Genomic DNA, 16,801 nt, shown 5'->3' on the forward strand with positions numbered 1-16,801 from the left:
TGAGACACTAAACCTTCAGAGAAAAATTTGGGCTGAGCGTAAGGTTTTGTTAGATGAGCTAGATCCTGCCATTAGAGCAAAATTTGAGCATCATGGCTGGTTGCCACTTTTGGATATTGATTATCCTCCTCCTGCTACCTTGATTAGAGAGTTCTACTCAAATCTCTTTATCCACGTCTATGATTCCAACACTTTAGTCAAGAGTTGGATACAAGGTGTAGAGTTCACCATTACTCCTCGTGTAGTAGCTGATGCTCTTGGGGTACCTGTGGTCCCGAACCTTGTTTATCCTTATGATGAGTCTCCTCCCCTAGACGACATCATGTCTTACGTCACTGGTACTTCTATCCGGTGGGGTTCTGATCCTTGGATCACTTCTGCTGAGCTCAATGAGACTACCTATCTTTTCTTTAGGATAGCGCGTCATTCCTTGTGGCCTATCTCTCATCTGCCCACCATTCCTTTGGATTGATGTGCATTTTTGTATGCTCTTGTTATGAATGCTCCTATTAGCTTTCCTCATTTGTTTCTTCGTTCTTTGAAAGAAGTTCATAGGAGTTCCTCTACCGCTCATGCTTTTTTTCATCCTGTTCATAGGATTTTGTTGTTTTTAGGTTTAGATGACTTCCCTACTTCTGAGCCTATACACATTATTGCTCCCATAGGTGCCACTTTTCTTAGGTAGAGGGCTGTTCAGATGAGAGAGAGCTTTAAACGCCCTCGAGTTGACCCTTTTGGTACTGCACCCCCTTCTTCTTCTATAGGTACTACTTCTGGTGAGGCGTCTATTGATCCTATTGGTGGTGGTGCTGCTGCTATTCCTCCACCACCTACTTTAGATGACTTTGACATTTGTCGTACATTGGAGACTATCATGACCGTTCAGGCGGCTCATGGTCAGATTTTGGTGGACGCGCTTAATGAGCTTCCTGCTTTGCGAACAGATTTGGCGCATCTTCGACGTTCTCCTTTGCCACCTCCTTTTGATGATGGATTCTGATTGTCCTTTGGCATTCCATCACAAAAAAGGGGGAGTACTTTTAGACACTTGTAGAGTTTTTTTTTGTAGTTAGGGGAAAGTTTTTGTTTGTTGGAAGGGAAACCCTAACCACATTTTTGAGGTTGCTCTATTTGCTGTGTGTGTGAATCTCTTGTGAGATCTGAGAGGTGGTTGCCTTCACACATGCTTAGGATTATCAAGAAGGAGATTTCATTGAGAGCTTGATGATCATTCAGTTGTTGCAATAAAAGCTTAAAGACACACAAGCAGGAGTGCTTGTACTTGCTGGAGAATTCAAGAAAGAAGGAGTCCGTGGTCTTGGAGCTGTCACGTGGTCGTGTCAGTAAGTTTTCTATTAGTGGGTAGCAATAGGATGTTAGTGGTCTAAGTCGCTATTGTAAAACTTCAATTCTTTCATAGTGGATTCAAATTTACCTTGAGGATAGCTAAGTTAAATCCTCCCCAGGTTTTTACTGGTGTGGTTTCCTGGGTCATCATATCTTTGTGTTCTTTATATTCCGTACTTTACATTGATATGATTATATGATTGTGTTAACCTACATCTGAAATTTGGACTAAGTAATTACTTGGCTAATTAACTAGGTTAATCCAATTGCATTTTAAGGGGTCTAAAAATGTACAACCATGAAAGAAGAAGCAAAGTACATTTTTGTTGCTTCTGCCATTGATGATAAAACTTTGGACAGTTTTGTAATAAGAGAAAGCAGTGCTAAACTACTTAAATAAGAAGAAATTCAGCTGTGAGACATGTTCACATGTGGGTTGAATTGTGCCTTATACTAATGACTGGGTTCCCATCAAAAAATAAAAAATAATGACTTTGTTAGCAAAAAGTAACTTTTGTTTTTGTTTTCGGTAAGCCTAGGACACAAAATTTGACCAAAATATTTTATTTTTTATTTTTATAGTTGATATTATCTGAGTGATTGGTGCAAAATTTTACTTTGGCTTTTGTTTTTGGTAAGAGAAATTCTATATATACAACATTTTCATAACAAATCCTAAACTATAAGTTGTTACTAGTTGTTATTGATGGGGCATGAAAATAATTCAAGAAATAGGTTTAAATTAGAACCAATAACAACTAACTACTTATAATTTGTTATGAAAGTATTGTAAAAATATTATGAATATAGTATTTTTTTTCTTTTAGTAAGTATAGGGCACAAATTTTGACAACATTTTTATAGTTGATATTGTCTAACTAATTGGTGCATAGTAGCAAAGGTGAGGTTTAAAAGTTCAACTTCCAACATTAATCAAAATTGATGGCAACGAAGCCGACATAAAGTTGGCTAATAAGCACTTTTTTTTCCCCATCACATGTCCTTTGTTAACTTGTTATTTTGCTTGAAATAAAGCTAAAAATTGAAAATAGGTATATACTAAATATATTAAATGTTTAATTGTGATAGGCCAAAAACGTATTGACCCCTTGTGATAAATTAACCAATTAATTTAGCTAAGTGAATTAATTAAGTTAATTACATGCAAAGCGTGCGGTAGCACAAACAAATTACCAAATAACTAAATATGTAGCAGAAAATAAATTTGACACAGTGATTTGTTTACGAATATGAAAAACCTATACGACAAAAACCCCACCGAGTGAGTTTAAGGTCACCACTCCCGAGAATCCACTATTATCACAACAAGCGGTTACAAGTAAAGGAATCTCAGTACCTTATACCAACCTACAGTTGAACCCTTACCCCAATACCCAATTGGACTTATTTTATAGTGACAATCTCTCCTTATAATGCACGGCTTCCAATACGTGACTAACCAATTGTACGAATCCCAGTACGTGATTTCAATCACCAACTAGATGTGATTTCAATCACCAACTAGAGAAGGTTGTTACCTGCAAAGTTCTTCTGTTCATCACAATATGAAGATCGAGAAGATCCATGGTCACAAAACCCTAGGGTGTACAAAGACAGCTACTTCTTCACAAGAAATATGAACTAGGACAAATTCTGTCTCCGATTACAATTTGCTTGAACAAATTTTGCTCAACACTTGTGCAACTTGTGTCACCTTTGATGGCCCTTAGAATAATCCTTTTATATGTCTAGGGTTGTGAGAAAAGAAAGCCCAAACATACAATCACGAATTGAATGAAAAACAGTCTTGAAAAACTGAATTTCATAAACCTCAATAGATACTCTATCTGTCAAGCTGTTGTCGAGTCACAGGCTTCTACAGCTCTACAGGTCTCGATAGATAGCTAGCTGTCGAGCTTTAATGAACATCACTTTTCACACTTGAATCTTGGACAGGCTTGCATGCCTTCAACACTTGAACTTGAAATAAGGTTTCTTGAAGTAATAAACACATCCTAGACCTACCCAAATACAAGTAAAGTGCGTTTTATTAAAGGATTAGCCAATTACATAAAATAGTGACATATATTCCTAACAAGTGAATCACATATGTCCTAACAAATTAGTTGGTTTTTATAATATCTTCCGAAATTATATGAAGATAATATATGTAAAATACTAAATTAGAATATAATAAAAAAGATGTGGTTTTTAATTGTTAATGTCGCACTGTTATTTTAAGGATTTTATTAATGAATTAATGATATGGCATAATACCAACCATTTAATTCAAAATGAATGGTCATGATGAAGAGAACTTTATGCAGTAAGTACCTTAGGAACTCTATTGGATTTGATCCCTGAAAGTGTATTATATTAGACAAGGAAAAAATGGACAAGCGGGCATTCAACTGCCTAAAAGAGGTCTAAAAATATGTTATATTAAATAGACTAGTGGGTTCCTAATGGGCCAAAGTCCAACAGTCACCATGCACATTAAATGCCCAACTCACTAATCCAAACAGTCAATGAACACTAACAAGCTGAAAAAGAGAGAAAAATTAAGGCCCAAAACAAAACTTGTTGGATCTTACACAGGCATCATGACAAGCCGCTCATGAGTTATATGTATAAGCCCTAAGTCCAATATTTCAAGAAATTAAAAACGATACAAACACCTAAGCGAACTCAATTCTAATCAATTCTAACGATATAGACATTGGTTTTCAAATAGCCTATCAAATTGAGATTCAAAATACAAAAAGTAAACAATTCCAGGAAAAGTACAAACTTATTAGTATTTATATCTTTGAGAAGCGGTAGAAATGAATAATCTCAATCAAAAGTTGTCACTTCATTCCTAGAAAAGAAGAGGCCAGAAGGACCATCGTTGGGCAGGAGCGCTAACTTTACAACACTTTCAGCACCTTCATCAGTTGTCAAGTAGCCAGTGTTGTGGTTGAAATCTGACTTGACATAGCCAGGGCAGACGCAATTGACTCGGAAAGACGGGAACTTTTTAGCCACAATCCTTGTGCAGGCATTGAGAGTTGCTTTTGAAAGCACATAGGCAGACGAATATCTTGGCCAGCCTTTGGTTTCCAAGGAACCCTCTTTAAAATCTTTTAGATATTCATTCAATACCTCATCTACTCTTTCTTCTGTTAGGCTTTCAGCATTAGCTAACACTTCTTTAGCCCATTCACTTGGTATTTCCTGAAACAAAAGAAGAAGAAAAGTAGAAAAGTCACTTTAATTTGATTATTGGGAAAATGAATCATAGTTTAATTTTTTTTTAAAAATTAAAAAGCAGAAGAAGAAAAAGACTTTGCATCTCTTAGGGCCCGTTTGGATTGAGGGAGGAGGGAGGGGGAGTAAAGAGAAGTAGAGTAGAGTTGGCTGAAAATAAGCTAATTAATAGCTTGTTTGGATGGAGGGAGAGTAGAGGGGAGTAGAGTAGAGAGAGGGAGAATAAGTTAAATTACCTTATTTGGATTTTATTTTTTTATTTTTTTTTATTTTTTAAGGGAGGAGGGAGAGAGATTTGGAAGGGTTCTAATTATTTTTAACCTTTCATTTTTAATTCCCCCAAATTAGAGAGATTTGGAGGGAGAGTAGGAGAAATTATTAGGTCCATTAGAAGGATTAATGACGTGGTCCTTCCAACCAATAAAATGATGTTATTTATTCAAATGTGACATCATCTGGTAATTTTTATTTTTAATTCCTTGTGCTTGTTAGGAAGTTCACACATACATTTGCATAGATGACATCACATCACTGGTCAGGGAGAATCACATCAGCAATCCTCCCGGTGTAAATAATTTCTCAGAGAGTAGAGCATAGAAATGCTTGACCAAATGAATTACTTAATTTACCCTTACCATATTAACAAAATTACAAACTATGAAAATGCTAATTATTCCCCTCCCCCTTAATTAATTTTAAAAACATTCAAACAAGATGGAGAATAACTATTCCCTTTTACTCACCTCCCCTCTACTCTCCTCTACCTCCAAACTTCCAAACATAGCATAAATTTGGACCAATTCCATTCTACTCTACTCTACTCCCCCTCATTTCCCCTCAATCCAGATGAACCAAGTAAATGAGATAGGATTGCTTCGTATAATCCCATCAATTTTTCAAGAAAGAAAGATAGTAATTTCCATTAAAAACCATGATAATGATTAATTAGCCATTTTAAGCCAGTTATAAGTTGAACCATCTACTTTTGATTGGGATTTAGTTTTGGCTCTTCCCATGACATTTGCTTGTAATGAATTTCAAAACCAAATAAAAAACTTGTATAAAACTTAATTCAAAGTTCTAATATGGGTTCGGGAAATTTTATCTGTAGTTTCATACCTTTAAGTGCCCAAGGGAAGAGGAAACATTAACAATCCTTGGTGAATTGGACAACTGGAGGATTGGAAGAAGTGCTTCAATCATTCCTTTGGCACCATTGTAGTTTATTTTCAGGCACTCTTCAGCTAACTCGTAAGTGTCGGTCAATATTTTACTCCAATCTACATCTACATTGGCACCTTCCTCATCCTGCATCAATAAAAAGCAACTTCATTCTCTTCCAAGCCAATTGTACAAAGAAAATGATAGGCAGAGACAGTTTGCTTAACATCAGTACTTAGTTAGCTTCCCAACCCCAGTCTGAAGACCCAAACACACTATTCTTATGGTAAAATTTTCCATAATTTTGTGGCCAAACATTGCAAGATTTCATAGGGAGCGCAACAAGGAATCCTAAATAGCTAATCAACAACTAGACACAATACGCTAGCTTTGACTAAAGCCGCTTTAGTCAAAGTTAATTGATGCTAGTGTGGTTCTATATGGGTTTTCTTTCTAGAACATGACCAATATCATAAAAAAGGTCATACTCAGCACACAAAATCCCTTTTGTGCGGAGTCTGGGAGAGGTGATTGGTAGATAACCCTCCCTAGTCCTAATTTTAATTAGAGAGTGATTTTTAGACTTGAACCCCGCAAACTAATTTCAACCTGCAAGAGGGCTTTGGCTGAATAATAATGATTTGGCTTAATATTCCTTCTTACTTTGTTAGGAATTAACTACAATGATCAACAAGAGTTATAACAACATAATGTCTAATCCTGAAGTTACGGTCAAGTCACTCTTTCTCAAAGTTACATCCAAGTCCACTCACCCTTTTCTTATTTTTTGGCAATGAAAAAATATCATACTTTCATAACTTACCTTACCAAGACCTGAAGCGGCTAAAGCATCTCCATCTAATATAGTTCCATAGATCCCAGCGTTGTTGACCTGCATAGAATTTTAAGATTTGTCATCATTTATTTTATTTTGTAAATTAAACCAAAAACAGGATCATGAACAAGATAACCAGAAGCAAGTATTATTGAGAGTCTCTATTATATTGATAATTGACCAATCACATAAAATTTTAAAATTTGTACATAAGATGGGATTATAACAAGAGCAATTTACGACAAAGCTTTAGTTCGTGTTGAAAATTCATCGATAGAGTTGATGTGCAGATTTTTATGCAATTTAAAGCAAGGTTGTGTTTGCTGTTTAGTCTCTACAGTCTACACTTTTATCATATTAAAATTTCCAATATCTTCTGCCCCTCTTTCCTCTTCTGTGTCGTACATACTCAAAAAGTTGATTCAAGAGTAACTTTAAGCCAACGCAATACATGTATATATAACCATCAAATTATATTTTCTTCTTATTGTCTTCATGCTTGTAAATTTTCAGAAGGATCAAAACGTCAGTGACAATATCATCTATAAAATACTTAAAATTTCATTTTTTTATATCAAAACAATGCATAAAAGACAAAACTTTATAGATTGAATAGTAAATAATATTAATTAACTCAAAATATAGCACGCATGTTAATAACATACATAAAAAAAATAATAATAATAATAATAATAAGAAGAAGAAGAATCTCGGTTTCCAAGAGGGCCAAAGCCCAATGGTCACTATGTATATTAAATGTTCAACGAGCAAAAAGAGACCTAAAAGTGTGTTATATTAGCCAATTAAAAAATAGACTAGTGCGTTACCAATGAGTCAAAGTTCAACGGTCACTATGCACATTAAATGGGATAATCCAAATAGTCAATGAACACTAACGGAATGAAAAAGAGAGAAAAATTAAGGACCAAAACAAAACTTGTTGGATCTTACACACATGTATTGTGACAAGCCATTCCCTCATATGAGTCATATGTATAAGCCCTAAGCCCACCATTTCAAGAAATTAAAAAACATGGGCAATCACTTATAAACACATAAGTGAACTCACTCCTAACCAATTTGGAACAAGCAACAAAAGAGCAAAAGTGTTTGAATCACACTCATCCACACCAACAAACAAAGGATTCTTAAAAGTTTCATTACAAAATGCATATAATTGACATTACATACCCCAAGTGAAAAAACATATTCTTTGCATACATTTTATTACATCAACGTTAGACATTGGCTTTCAAATAGCCTATCAAATAGAAATTCAAAGCATAGAAAGTAAACAATTCCAGGAAAAGTACAGATTTATTAGTATTTATATCTTTGAGAAGTGGTAGAAATGAAAATTCTTAATCAAAAGTTGTCACTTCATTCCGAAAAAAGAAGAGGCCAGAAGGACCATCGTTGGGCAGGAGCGCTAACTTTACAACACTTTCAGCACCTTCATCAGTTGTCAAGTAGCCATTGTTGTAGTTTATATCTGTCTTGACATAGCCAGGGCAGACGCAATTGACTTGGAAAGATGGGAACTTTTTGGCCACAATCCTTGTGTAGGCATTCATAGCTGCTTTTGAAATTATATAGGCAGACGAATATCTAGGCCAGCCTTTGGTTTCCAAGGAACCCTCTTTAAAATCTTTCAGATGTTCATTCAATACCTCATCAACTCTTTCTTCTGTAAGGCTTTCAGCACTACCTAACACTTCTTTAGCCCATTCATTTGGTATATGCTGAAACAGTAGAAGAAGAAAACTCATTTTAATTTCATTAATGGGAAAATGAATTGCAGTTTAATTTGAAAAAAAGAAGAAGAAGAAAAGAGACTCTACACCTCTTTTAGAAAGTAAATAAGAGGAGTGCTTCTTATAGTCCCATCAATTTGTAAGAAAGAAAGGAAGTAACTTCCTTAAAAAACAGTAATAGTGATTAATTAGCAACAAAGAAACAGAGTGGCAGCCATTGGGTTCCAGAGTGGTAGCCATTTGAGTTTGATGGCAGAAAGTGTTCGTGTGTTGAGAGAGAGAGAGAGAGAGGGAGAATGGGATTTATTTCGACTTTTTAACTGTTGGGATGGAAATGTGTTATGGAAGCACAACGAAGATAACCTCAGGAGGGCAAAGTTCAACTTTTTAGATCGTGAAATGAAACTACCTCAAACCACAAATGGCATAAGTACACAAGTATCCAGTCCATTAAAAAAAAAAATTACATAACACTTAGATGGGAATCAAATTGGTGAAGTTTCAAGTGGCACTGAAACAAATAATGATACATGGATCTATTTCTTAAGCCAGTTATAAGTTGAACCATCTACTTTTGTTTGGGATTTAGTGTTGACTCCTTCCAGGACATTTGCTTGTAATAAATTTCAAAACCAAATCAAAACTTGTATAATAATTAATTCTAAGTTCTAATAAGGGTTCCAGAAATTTTATCTTTAGTTTTATACCTTTAAGCGTCCCATGGAAGAGGAAACATTAACAATCCTTGGTGAATTGGACAACTGGAGGATTGGAAGAAGTGCTTCAATCATTCCCTTGGCGCCATAGTAGTTTGTTTTCAGGCACTCTTCAGCTAACTCGTAAGTGTCGGTCACTATTTTACTCCAATCCACATTGGCACCTTCCTGCATCAATAAGAAAATTCATTCTCTTCCAAGCCAATTGTACAAAGAAAATGGTAGGCAGAGATAGGTTGCTTAACAACAGTACTTAGTTAGATTCCCAACCCCAGTCTGAAGACCCAAACACACTATACTTATGGAAAAAACATCCATAATTTTGTGGCCAAACATTGCAAGATTTCATAGGGAGTGCAACAAGGAATTCGAAAAAGCTAATCAACTACCAGACACAATACACTAACTTTGGTTCTATATGGGTTTTCTTTCTAGAACATGACCAATATCATAAAAAAGTGTAAGGTTGAATTTATTCAACCATCTAATTGGCTTTTATTCCGTGCCAAATTTGCTTGTAATTCAGCATTTAGTAACCCTGTATTTAGGTGGGTTTGATGTAAGGGTAGTGAGTGAGATAGAGTGAAGATTGCTCAAGAGTGTGCAAGAAAACAGAGACTCGCGGCTGGGCCTCGCGGGTTACTCGCGGCTGCAAGCCGCCAGACGCAGCACACGTGCCAAGCATGCTGGAAGGTGAACAGTCATGCAAGCTGGAGCACTACAGGACAAAACAGGACAATTGGCCATACGGTTATCTCGCGATTGGATCTCGCGACTTGGTCAAGCCGCGAGCCACCCCTGTTTTGTAAAACCTGACGTTTCACATTCCTTTCCCACTCCAGTATAAATACCCCTTTTACCCACGATTGTGAGAGAGCTTCCAGAGAGAATTTTGAGAGAGAAACCCTAAAGAAAAACAAGATTGATTCACCCACAATCTATACATTAGAGTCTCTTCAAATTCCTCAACTCTCTTCCTCTCCATTGTCAAATCCTTGAGAGGCATTATACCAGACCTGATTCTCACCATCATCATCACTGTGAGACAGCTGTTTGGATTTCTGGGAAGCAGTTAGGAAGGAACCAATCTTCATTGGTTGATGCTACGGTCTAGTAGTGGAATCCGGGAAGCTAGAAAAGAAAAAGGTTCGGCGCAACCTCGTTGGAGCAAGAAGCTTGGAGGGCTTAGGTGCACTGGGTAGATTAGGCTTGGAGGGTCTATTGCTGTCCATGTATCCCAACTGTATTTTCTAGTGGATTGTTTACCGCTTGGAGGGCGGCGGAGAGGTTTTACGCCGAGGGCTTCGGTTTCCTCTTCGATAACACATCGCGTGTTGTCTTTGTGTTTGCATCTTCCTTCCTCTCTATCTTTGTCTTTTTATTATCTGCTGTGGATTATGTTTTGTTTTGGCTTAGATAGTTTTTTACCAATTTCATATTATAGCATATGTTAAGTTTCCGCACACTAGTTGTTTGACATATTACTTGAATTGGTTAAGTTGTAATTTGGGGGTCTAAACGTTCAAAGGTGTTTATACACGTTTTTGAACTTTCAATAAGTCATACTTAATGCACAAAATCCCTTTTTTCTGGAGTCTAGAGAGGTGATTGGTAGATAACCTTAGTCCTAATTTTTATTGGAGAGATTGATTTCTAGACTTGAACCCGCAACCTAATAGGTTATTTACTTTAATTATGCAAGAGGGCTTTGGCTGAATAATAATGATTTGGCTTAAGATTCCTTCTTACTTTTAAGTTTGTTAGGAATTAACTACAATGATCAACGAGAGTTATAACAAGATAATGTCTAATCCTGAAGTTACAGTAAAGTCACTCTTTCTCAAAGTTACATCCAAGTCCACTCACCCTGAGTGCAAAACTTTGGGACCTGAAATATCAATGTCATCCTCTTTTTTTTTTTTTTTTTTTTCATCTCACCCTTGCCTTCAGAGAAAATTTTTTGAGGTTTCCAATAACAATCTAAGAATATTGATTAACTTATATAGAAAAAAAAAAAATATATATATATATATATATATATATGTATGTATGCATATTGATAGACTGCAGTTCTATTAAAGCTACGGACCAGAACAACCTGGGGAATCTCCCTTGCATACAGCCTCTAGAGAGGGAGGGAGATTTCCATATGAAAAAGCAAACAGTACTAGAAGAGTGGGGACACGCCATACATCTCTCCATCTGGGGAATCTTGTTTCTTTCATTACTTTATTTAATATCCTTCGCCATTTAGCTACCACCTTAGTTTTTTTTTTTTTTTTTTTTTTTTTTTCATCTTATCATGCCATAATAACTACCACATGCATAAAAAATTTCACTTTCAAACATTTCTCACAACACAACATTTGTGGTAAATTTAAGTTTGATAATTTTTTTTTTCATCTCATCATGCTATGTCTACATCTACAACATTTTTCACAACACTTTATTACAAATCATTTGTTGTAAATTGTTATTAATTCTAATTTAAACTTACCAATGAAATCGCTTTTTTACTTAATAATAACAACTCATAACAACCTACAGCTTATGATTTGTTGTGAAAATATTGTAAATATAGTGTTTCTCTTGTGAAAATGTTAAGACATCTTGTTGTCATCATAATATATTCACAACTGCTAAAGTGTCAATTCTTTACAAGTTAAAACAAAATTATAAAGACATTATGAAAATATTGTACCATTCTGTTGTGTTTCTAGATTTATTTTATTTTATTTTTTTATTTTTTTTTTGGGTTTAGTTAATTTTGTTGAGCCAAAATTCACTGCTTTACACACAATTCTCTTGAGTAGACTTTTTGTATTTTTTATTGTATTTTTATATTTATGCACCATTTTATGTGAAAACACAGTTTTATATGAAAGAAAAAAAAAATACTTAGGATTAAAACATTTTTCATCCTTTTTGTTTGGGGTAGTTCATAATTCCTTCTTAAACTTTAAAATCAAGCAATTTTTCCATTAATATTTTGGAAAATAGCAAATATGTCATATTGTTATTCTCTCAGTTAAACCCTAATGAAAACTTACGATTCTTAAAATATATCAATTGTGTAATGTCTAAAATATTCCCACTAAATTTTAACATCCCAAAAATTTTCTTCACATATTTTGAGTATTAGATGATAATAATGCTTAGAAAGTTTGAATTGTGATATAAGATGTTTTATTTATTACCTAGAGAACATTGATTTTCTAGGTTTAAATCTTCGAAACTTTTAATTTATCTAATGGAAAATTCAATAACACATGCCTTTTGTTATCTTCTTCTTCTTCTTCTTTTTTTTTTTTTTTTTTTTTTTTTTTAATGCCTAAAACGGGTTTTCATTAAAAACGAAGTAAGCTAAACATTGCACCTAGACTCATGTAGAATGATAAAGAAAAAGGTATGAATGGCAAAATTTTTATTGTGTATGGTTGAAGGTATTTGATGAACAGTTTCAATTGTAGCATATAAAATCATTTATTACAAAAATTTTAATATTGTGATAATGTCTTAGCAAAAATCAATTGCTTATTATTGGGAAATGATGATATTCATTATCATACTTAGAAGTTTTTAGTGAGTAGATATTGCTTTTAGCAAATAAGTACTAAGAAACTATTATAATAAAATAAGTATTCATATGTTAAATAACTACTATAATTTTGTGTGTGATTAACTATTAAAATTTTTATACAAATAAAATTAATTTTATATGACATACATTTTGTATGTATATAGTTTCATACTTCTTCAAATAAAAATTTTATTTTAATTTTTTTACTTAAGACATAGTGCGTGCAGGACTAGTCTTAAATAAAAGGAAATTCAATTTGTTTTATGTGAGAGATGTTCATGAGTGGGTTGAATATATTGCATTATTGCCCCATAAGAGCAGTCATAGCAATTGTGCTAAATAGTTATATTGCTAAAAATATAGCTATTTAGCACCACTAATCACAAAAGTAGAGCTATAGTAGTAAAGGTAAAGCAAAAAAATTTAGCTTCTCAGTTACAGTGCACATCTAAAGATAGATGTGCATTGTAGCTCAAAGGTATAAAAAAAAAAAATATATATATATATATATATTTAATTGGTTTCTCTCTCTTCTTTTATTAAATTAAGCCTTTCTCTCTCCTTCTTTCATTTCTCTTTCTTTTTCACATTCACTCTTTCTTCTTCACCGAACCAAACCTAGCACTTCTTCCTTTCAAAATTTTTTTTTTTTTTTTGTTCCTTCCTCCAGCCTTTTTTTTCTCTATTTTTTCTTTCTACTTCACATTTCTTCTTCACTGAACCCAGCCCTTCTCTTCTCCACCTTCATTTTTTTATTTCTTTCTTCCTCCAACTCCTCACCACTCCTTAGCCACTGCCCTCCAAGCCGCCAACGAACCAAGTCCTAATCCGTTGCTGACACAAGTCCCAAGCCATTGGCAACCCAAGCTTGGTGGTGGTGGGTTGTTGATTGGGTTGTGTTTGTGGTCTGTGTTCGTGGTTGTGGTGGGTTGTCCCAAGCCATTACTGTGGGCGGTTGCTGTGGCGGTGGTGGTGGTGTGGGTTTTTTTTTTGTTGGTTGTCCCTGGGTTTTTTTGTTGCTAGATTTGTGGGTTTGTTGAATTTTGGTTGTTTTTATGTGTTATTTTGGTTGGTTTTTGAGATGATTTTGTTGCAAATTTGACGGATTTAGGTTGTGTTAATGGTGGCCTGTGGACAATGGGGGTGGTTGTGGGTGGCAGTGGAGGTGGCTGGCGTTTTGGGTTTGCTTATTGTTCTTCAAAATCTTCAGATGATCAGTTTATGGTGTTTTTTTGGCCATGGGGTGTATTATTTTATTATAGTAGAGATATTATTTTATTATAGTAAATATATTATTTTATTGTGATGTTTATATTATCTTATTGTGTTGAAAGCTAAAATAGATTCACTGCTGCTGGATGTTTTGTAAAATGAGTAGGTAAAATAGATAAAGTGACTTTTTATGGTGCCAAATAGCTAAAAAAATAACTCCATTGCTGTGGATGCTCTAAGAATGACTGGGTTGCCAAAAGTAACTTTGTCTTTTGCTTTTGATAATTTTTTAATTTGTAATTATTGTTTTTGTTTTTTGGTTGATAATGCCTGAGTGATTGGTGGAAGAAGTAGTCTTTGGATTTTGTTTTAAGTAAGCCTGGAGGACACAAATGTTGACATCATAGGTGAGGTATGATGTGCACTTAAATGCTTCTTTTACGTTCTACCTCAAAAAATAATATAAAAAAAGAATGCTTCTTCTACGTGGTTTTCGACCACAAATTAAACTATTAGTCAACTGCTTTTAGTTGGTTATGTCCCCATCTTCAATTATCGGTGGTGAAAGATATAATACTTATGATGCATTTGGATTGAGGGGAAGGGAGGGAGAGGAGAGTAAAGTAGAGTAGATTTAGACTGCGTTTGGTTCTATGTAAAATGTTTTCTGAGTGTAAAATATTTTCAACTAAAAATATTTTACGAAAAGGAAAATATTTTCAATTGTTTGTTTGTGCTTTGAAAAACTTGCTGGAAAAATATTTTTAGTGTTTGGTGCATGTAAAAACCTATTTTCAAAAAACCAACAACCACAATCACCATCATAAACCAAGCCACCATCATCTACCACATAAACAATTAATCTGAAAACCTATTATCAAAATCAAAACCCATTAATCTCAAAATCAATATCAAAACCATCTACCAAAACCCATAATCCACCACCATTGAAACCGAAAAACCACCATAGCCAACGATCCACCACCCCCAATCGACCACCATCAACGCTTAAACTCACCCCCACCCCACCACCATTGAAACCCATGAATCACCCCAACCACCAATCCTCTAAAACCCAAGCAAAAATGTTATTTTACAATTATATATATATATATATATATATATATATTTATTTATTTAAGGCAACAACAGCGTGGGTGGAAGAAGGATGGGTATGAGTGAGAGAGAGGACGAAGGTGAAGTAAATGAGAAACTACCTTCACTGGCAGAGGGGCTTGTAGGCACAACAGTGAGGCCGTGGGTCAGGGATTGGGATGTGGTGAAATCAGGGTGGGTTTAGTTGGGTTCATCGAAGGAGCTGAGGCGGCATGATCAGATCGACGATGGGTTTGAGCGGCACGATCAGACCGGCAGGGCTGTGGGTTGAGGATTGCATCTGGGCTTCACCGGTGATAGCTCTCTTCGTCCTTCGGCTTGGGCTTGGCGTGAGTGATGAGAGTGAGTGAGGAGAGAAATTTTCTAAGGAGAGTGGAAATGGTTTGAAGGTAAAATGAGAGTGTAAAATGATTTACGGGTGTGGGGTGGGTATTTTATGGTCAACGGAAATGATTTTCCGTTTAACCAAATTTTCCATGCACAACCAAACACACGGTAGGGTGTAAATTGTTTTCCTGAATCCATTTTCAGCCAAAACAAACGCAGCCTTAACTTAAAATTAGTATATTTTCTGTCATCTTTACTCTTCTCCCCTCTACTTTCTCTCATTCCCCCCCCCCCCCCATCTAAACGGGCCCATAGTAAGACTTTTTCTCATTGTCATTGCTTGCGGATGCAGGCAATTTATCAAATCACATAAATTCTTATGTTTACTATTTTGCATTTGTTGATTTATTTTTGTTTCTACTGTTGCACAACATATGGTATCAGTGCAAGGTCAGCGTTTTTATATCTTTGTTACAGTAAAAGATGATGAGCACCAAATTCTTTTCTTTTTTGCTGAAAATTCATATATAAGGACAACCAGTGCAATTCATCTCAACTTAGGTGATAAGAGGCCATTCACAAATCATTTAAATTGATATAAACTAAATATATATTAGTATTTTTTTTTAAGATCTCATCCATTATAACTTCGCTTTGTTCTGTTTCGCTTGTTGTGCTCTGCACCACTCATGCCATTCCACTCTTTTACAACACCCATAGGGGTCCCAACTCTGTGGCCGATTAACAAATATGAGCCACCTCCAACAATTTTGTTGTTTTCATTTAGGGGGTAAGTAATTCAATTCTATTTACTGTGATCTTTTAGTTAGACTCCCTTTGTCTTATAAAAAAAAGTCAAACTAAAAGATAAGTTCCCTTGGTCAAATTGTTAGTAAAAGATAAGTTCCCTTAGTCAAACTAAAAAAGTCAAATTCTATTGCAGAAATTATTATTAAGGGAACTCCTTGAACACTTTCTTCTTTTGAATTGTCAAATTTGTACAGCCACACTCATCACTGTATCACATTGATTTTTCAGACCAGCACAATTGGGAAAAAAACAACTATTTGTCTAATTCTGAAATAAATACATTGAAAAGATCTTATATCTAGAAGATCATGATCCCAAAAATATCTGATGCATTCCAAGTTGAGAAGCCAAAGGTACAATGCCTTGTATTCCAAGCTACTAGTCATTTCTTATTCCTTCTAGCGGATTGACCATTAGATATGGTCATACGAGAGACAATTCAAGAGAAACACAACAAAAGCCAAAGAAAAGCATAGCAAAAAAAAAAAAAAATCAAAATAAATGTAAGAGAGAATAGGGGTGAAAGACAACCAAAATGTTAATAGACATGTCCTCATAGCCACCTTGCAGCTAGCATTTGAACCTTATAGTCCGTTTGGATACAGCTGAAAACTGAAAACTGAAAACTGAAACTGAAAACTGAAAAACACTGTAACAAAATAATTTTTAAATGTGTGAATAGTATCGTGAGACC

At 34.9% G+C, this 16,801-nt stretch overlaps 1 protein-coding gene across 1 annotated transcript; it reads right to left on the reverse strand.

Annotated features, from left to right (window-relative positions):
- Positions 1-4,066: 4,066 nt before the first annotated feature.
- Positions 4,067-9,236, reverse strand: LOC115957011 ((+)-neomenthol dehydrogenase-like). Its single transcript, XM_031075258.1, has 5 exons — positions 9,054-9,236; positions 7,960-8,334; positions 6,581-6,661; positions 5,716-5,904; positions 4,067-4,563 (listed from the first exon to the last, which is right to left on the reverse strand). The coding sequence occupies exons 1-5, from the start codon at positions 9,234-9,236 to the stop codon at positions 4,183-4,185; spliced, it is 1,209 nt and encodes a 402-aa protein (XP_030931118.1). The 3' UTR covers positions 4,067-4,182.
- Between the last annotated feature and the right edge of the window lie 7,565 nt (positions 9,237-16,801).

This window comes from Quercus lobata, chromosome 8, assembly GCF_001633185.2.
Source record: "Quercus lobata isolate SW786 chromosome 8, ValleyOak3.0 Primary Assembly, whole genome shotgun sequence".
NCBI classification, from domain to species: domain Eukaryota; kingdom Viridiplantae; phylum Streptophyta; class Magnoliopsida; order Fagales; family Fagaceae; genus Quercus; species Quercus lobata.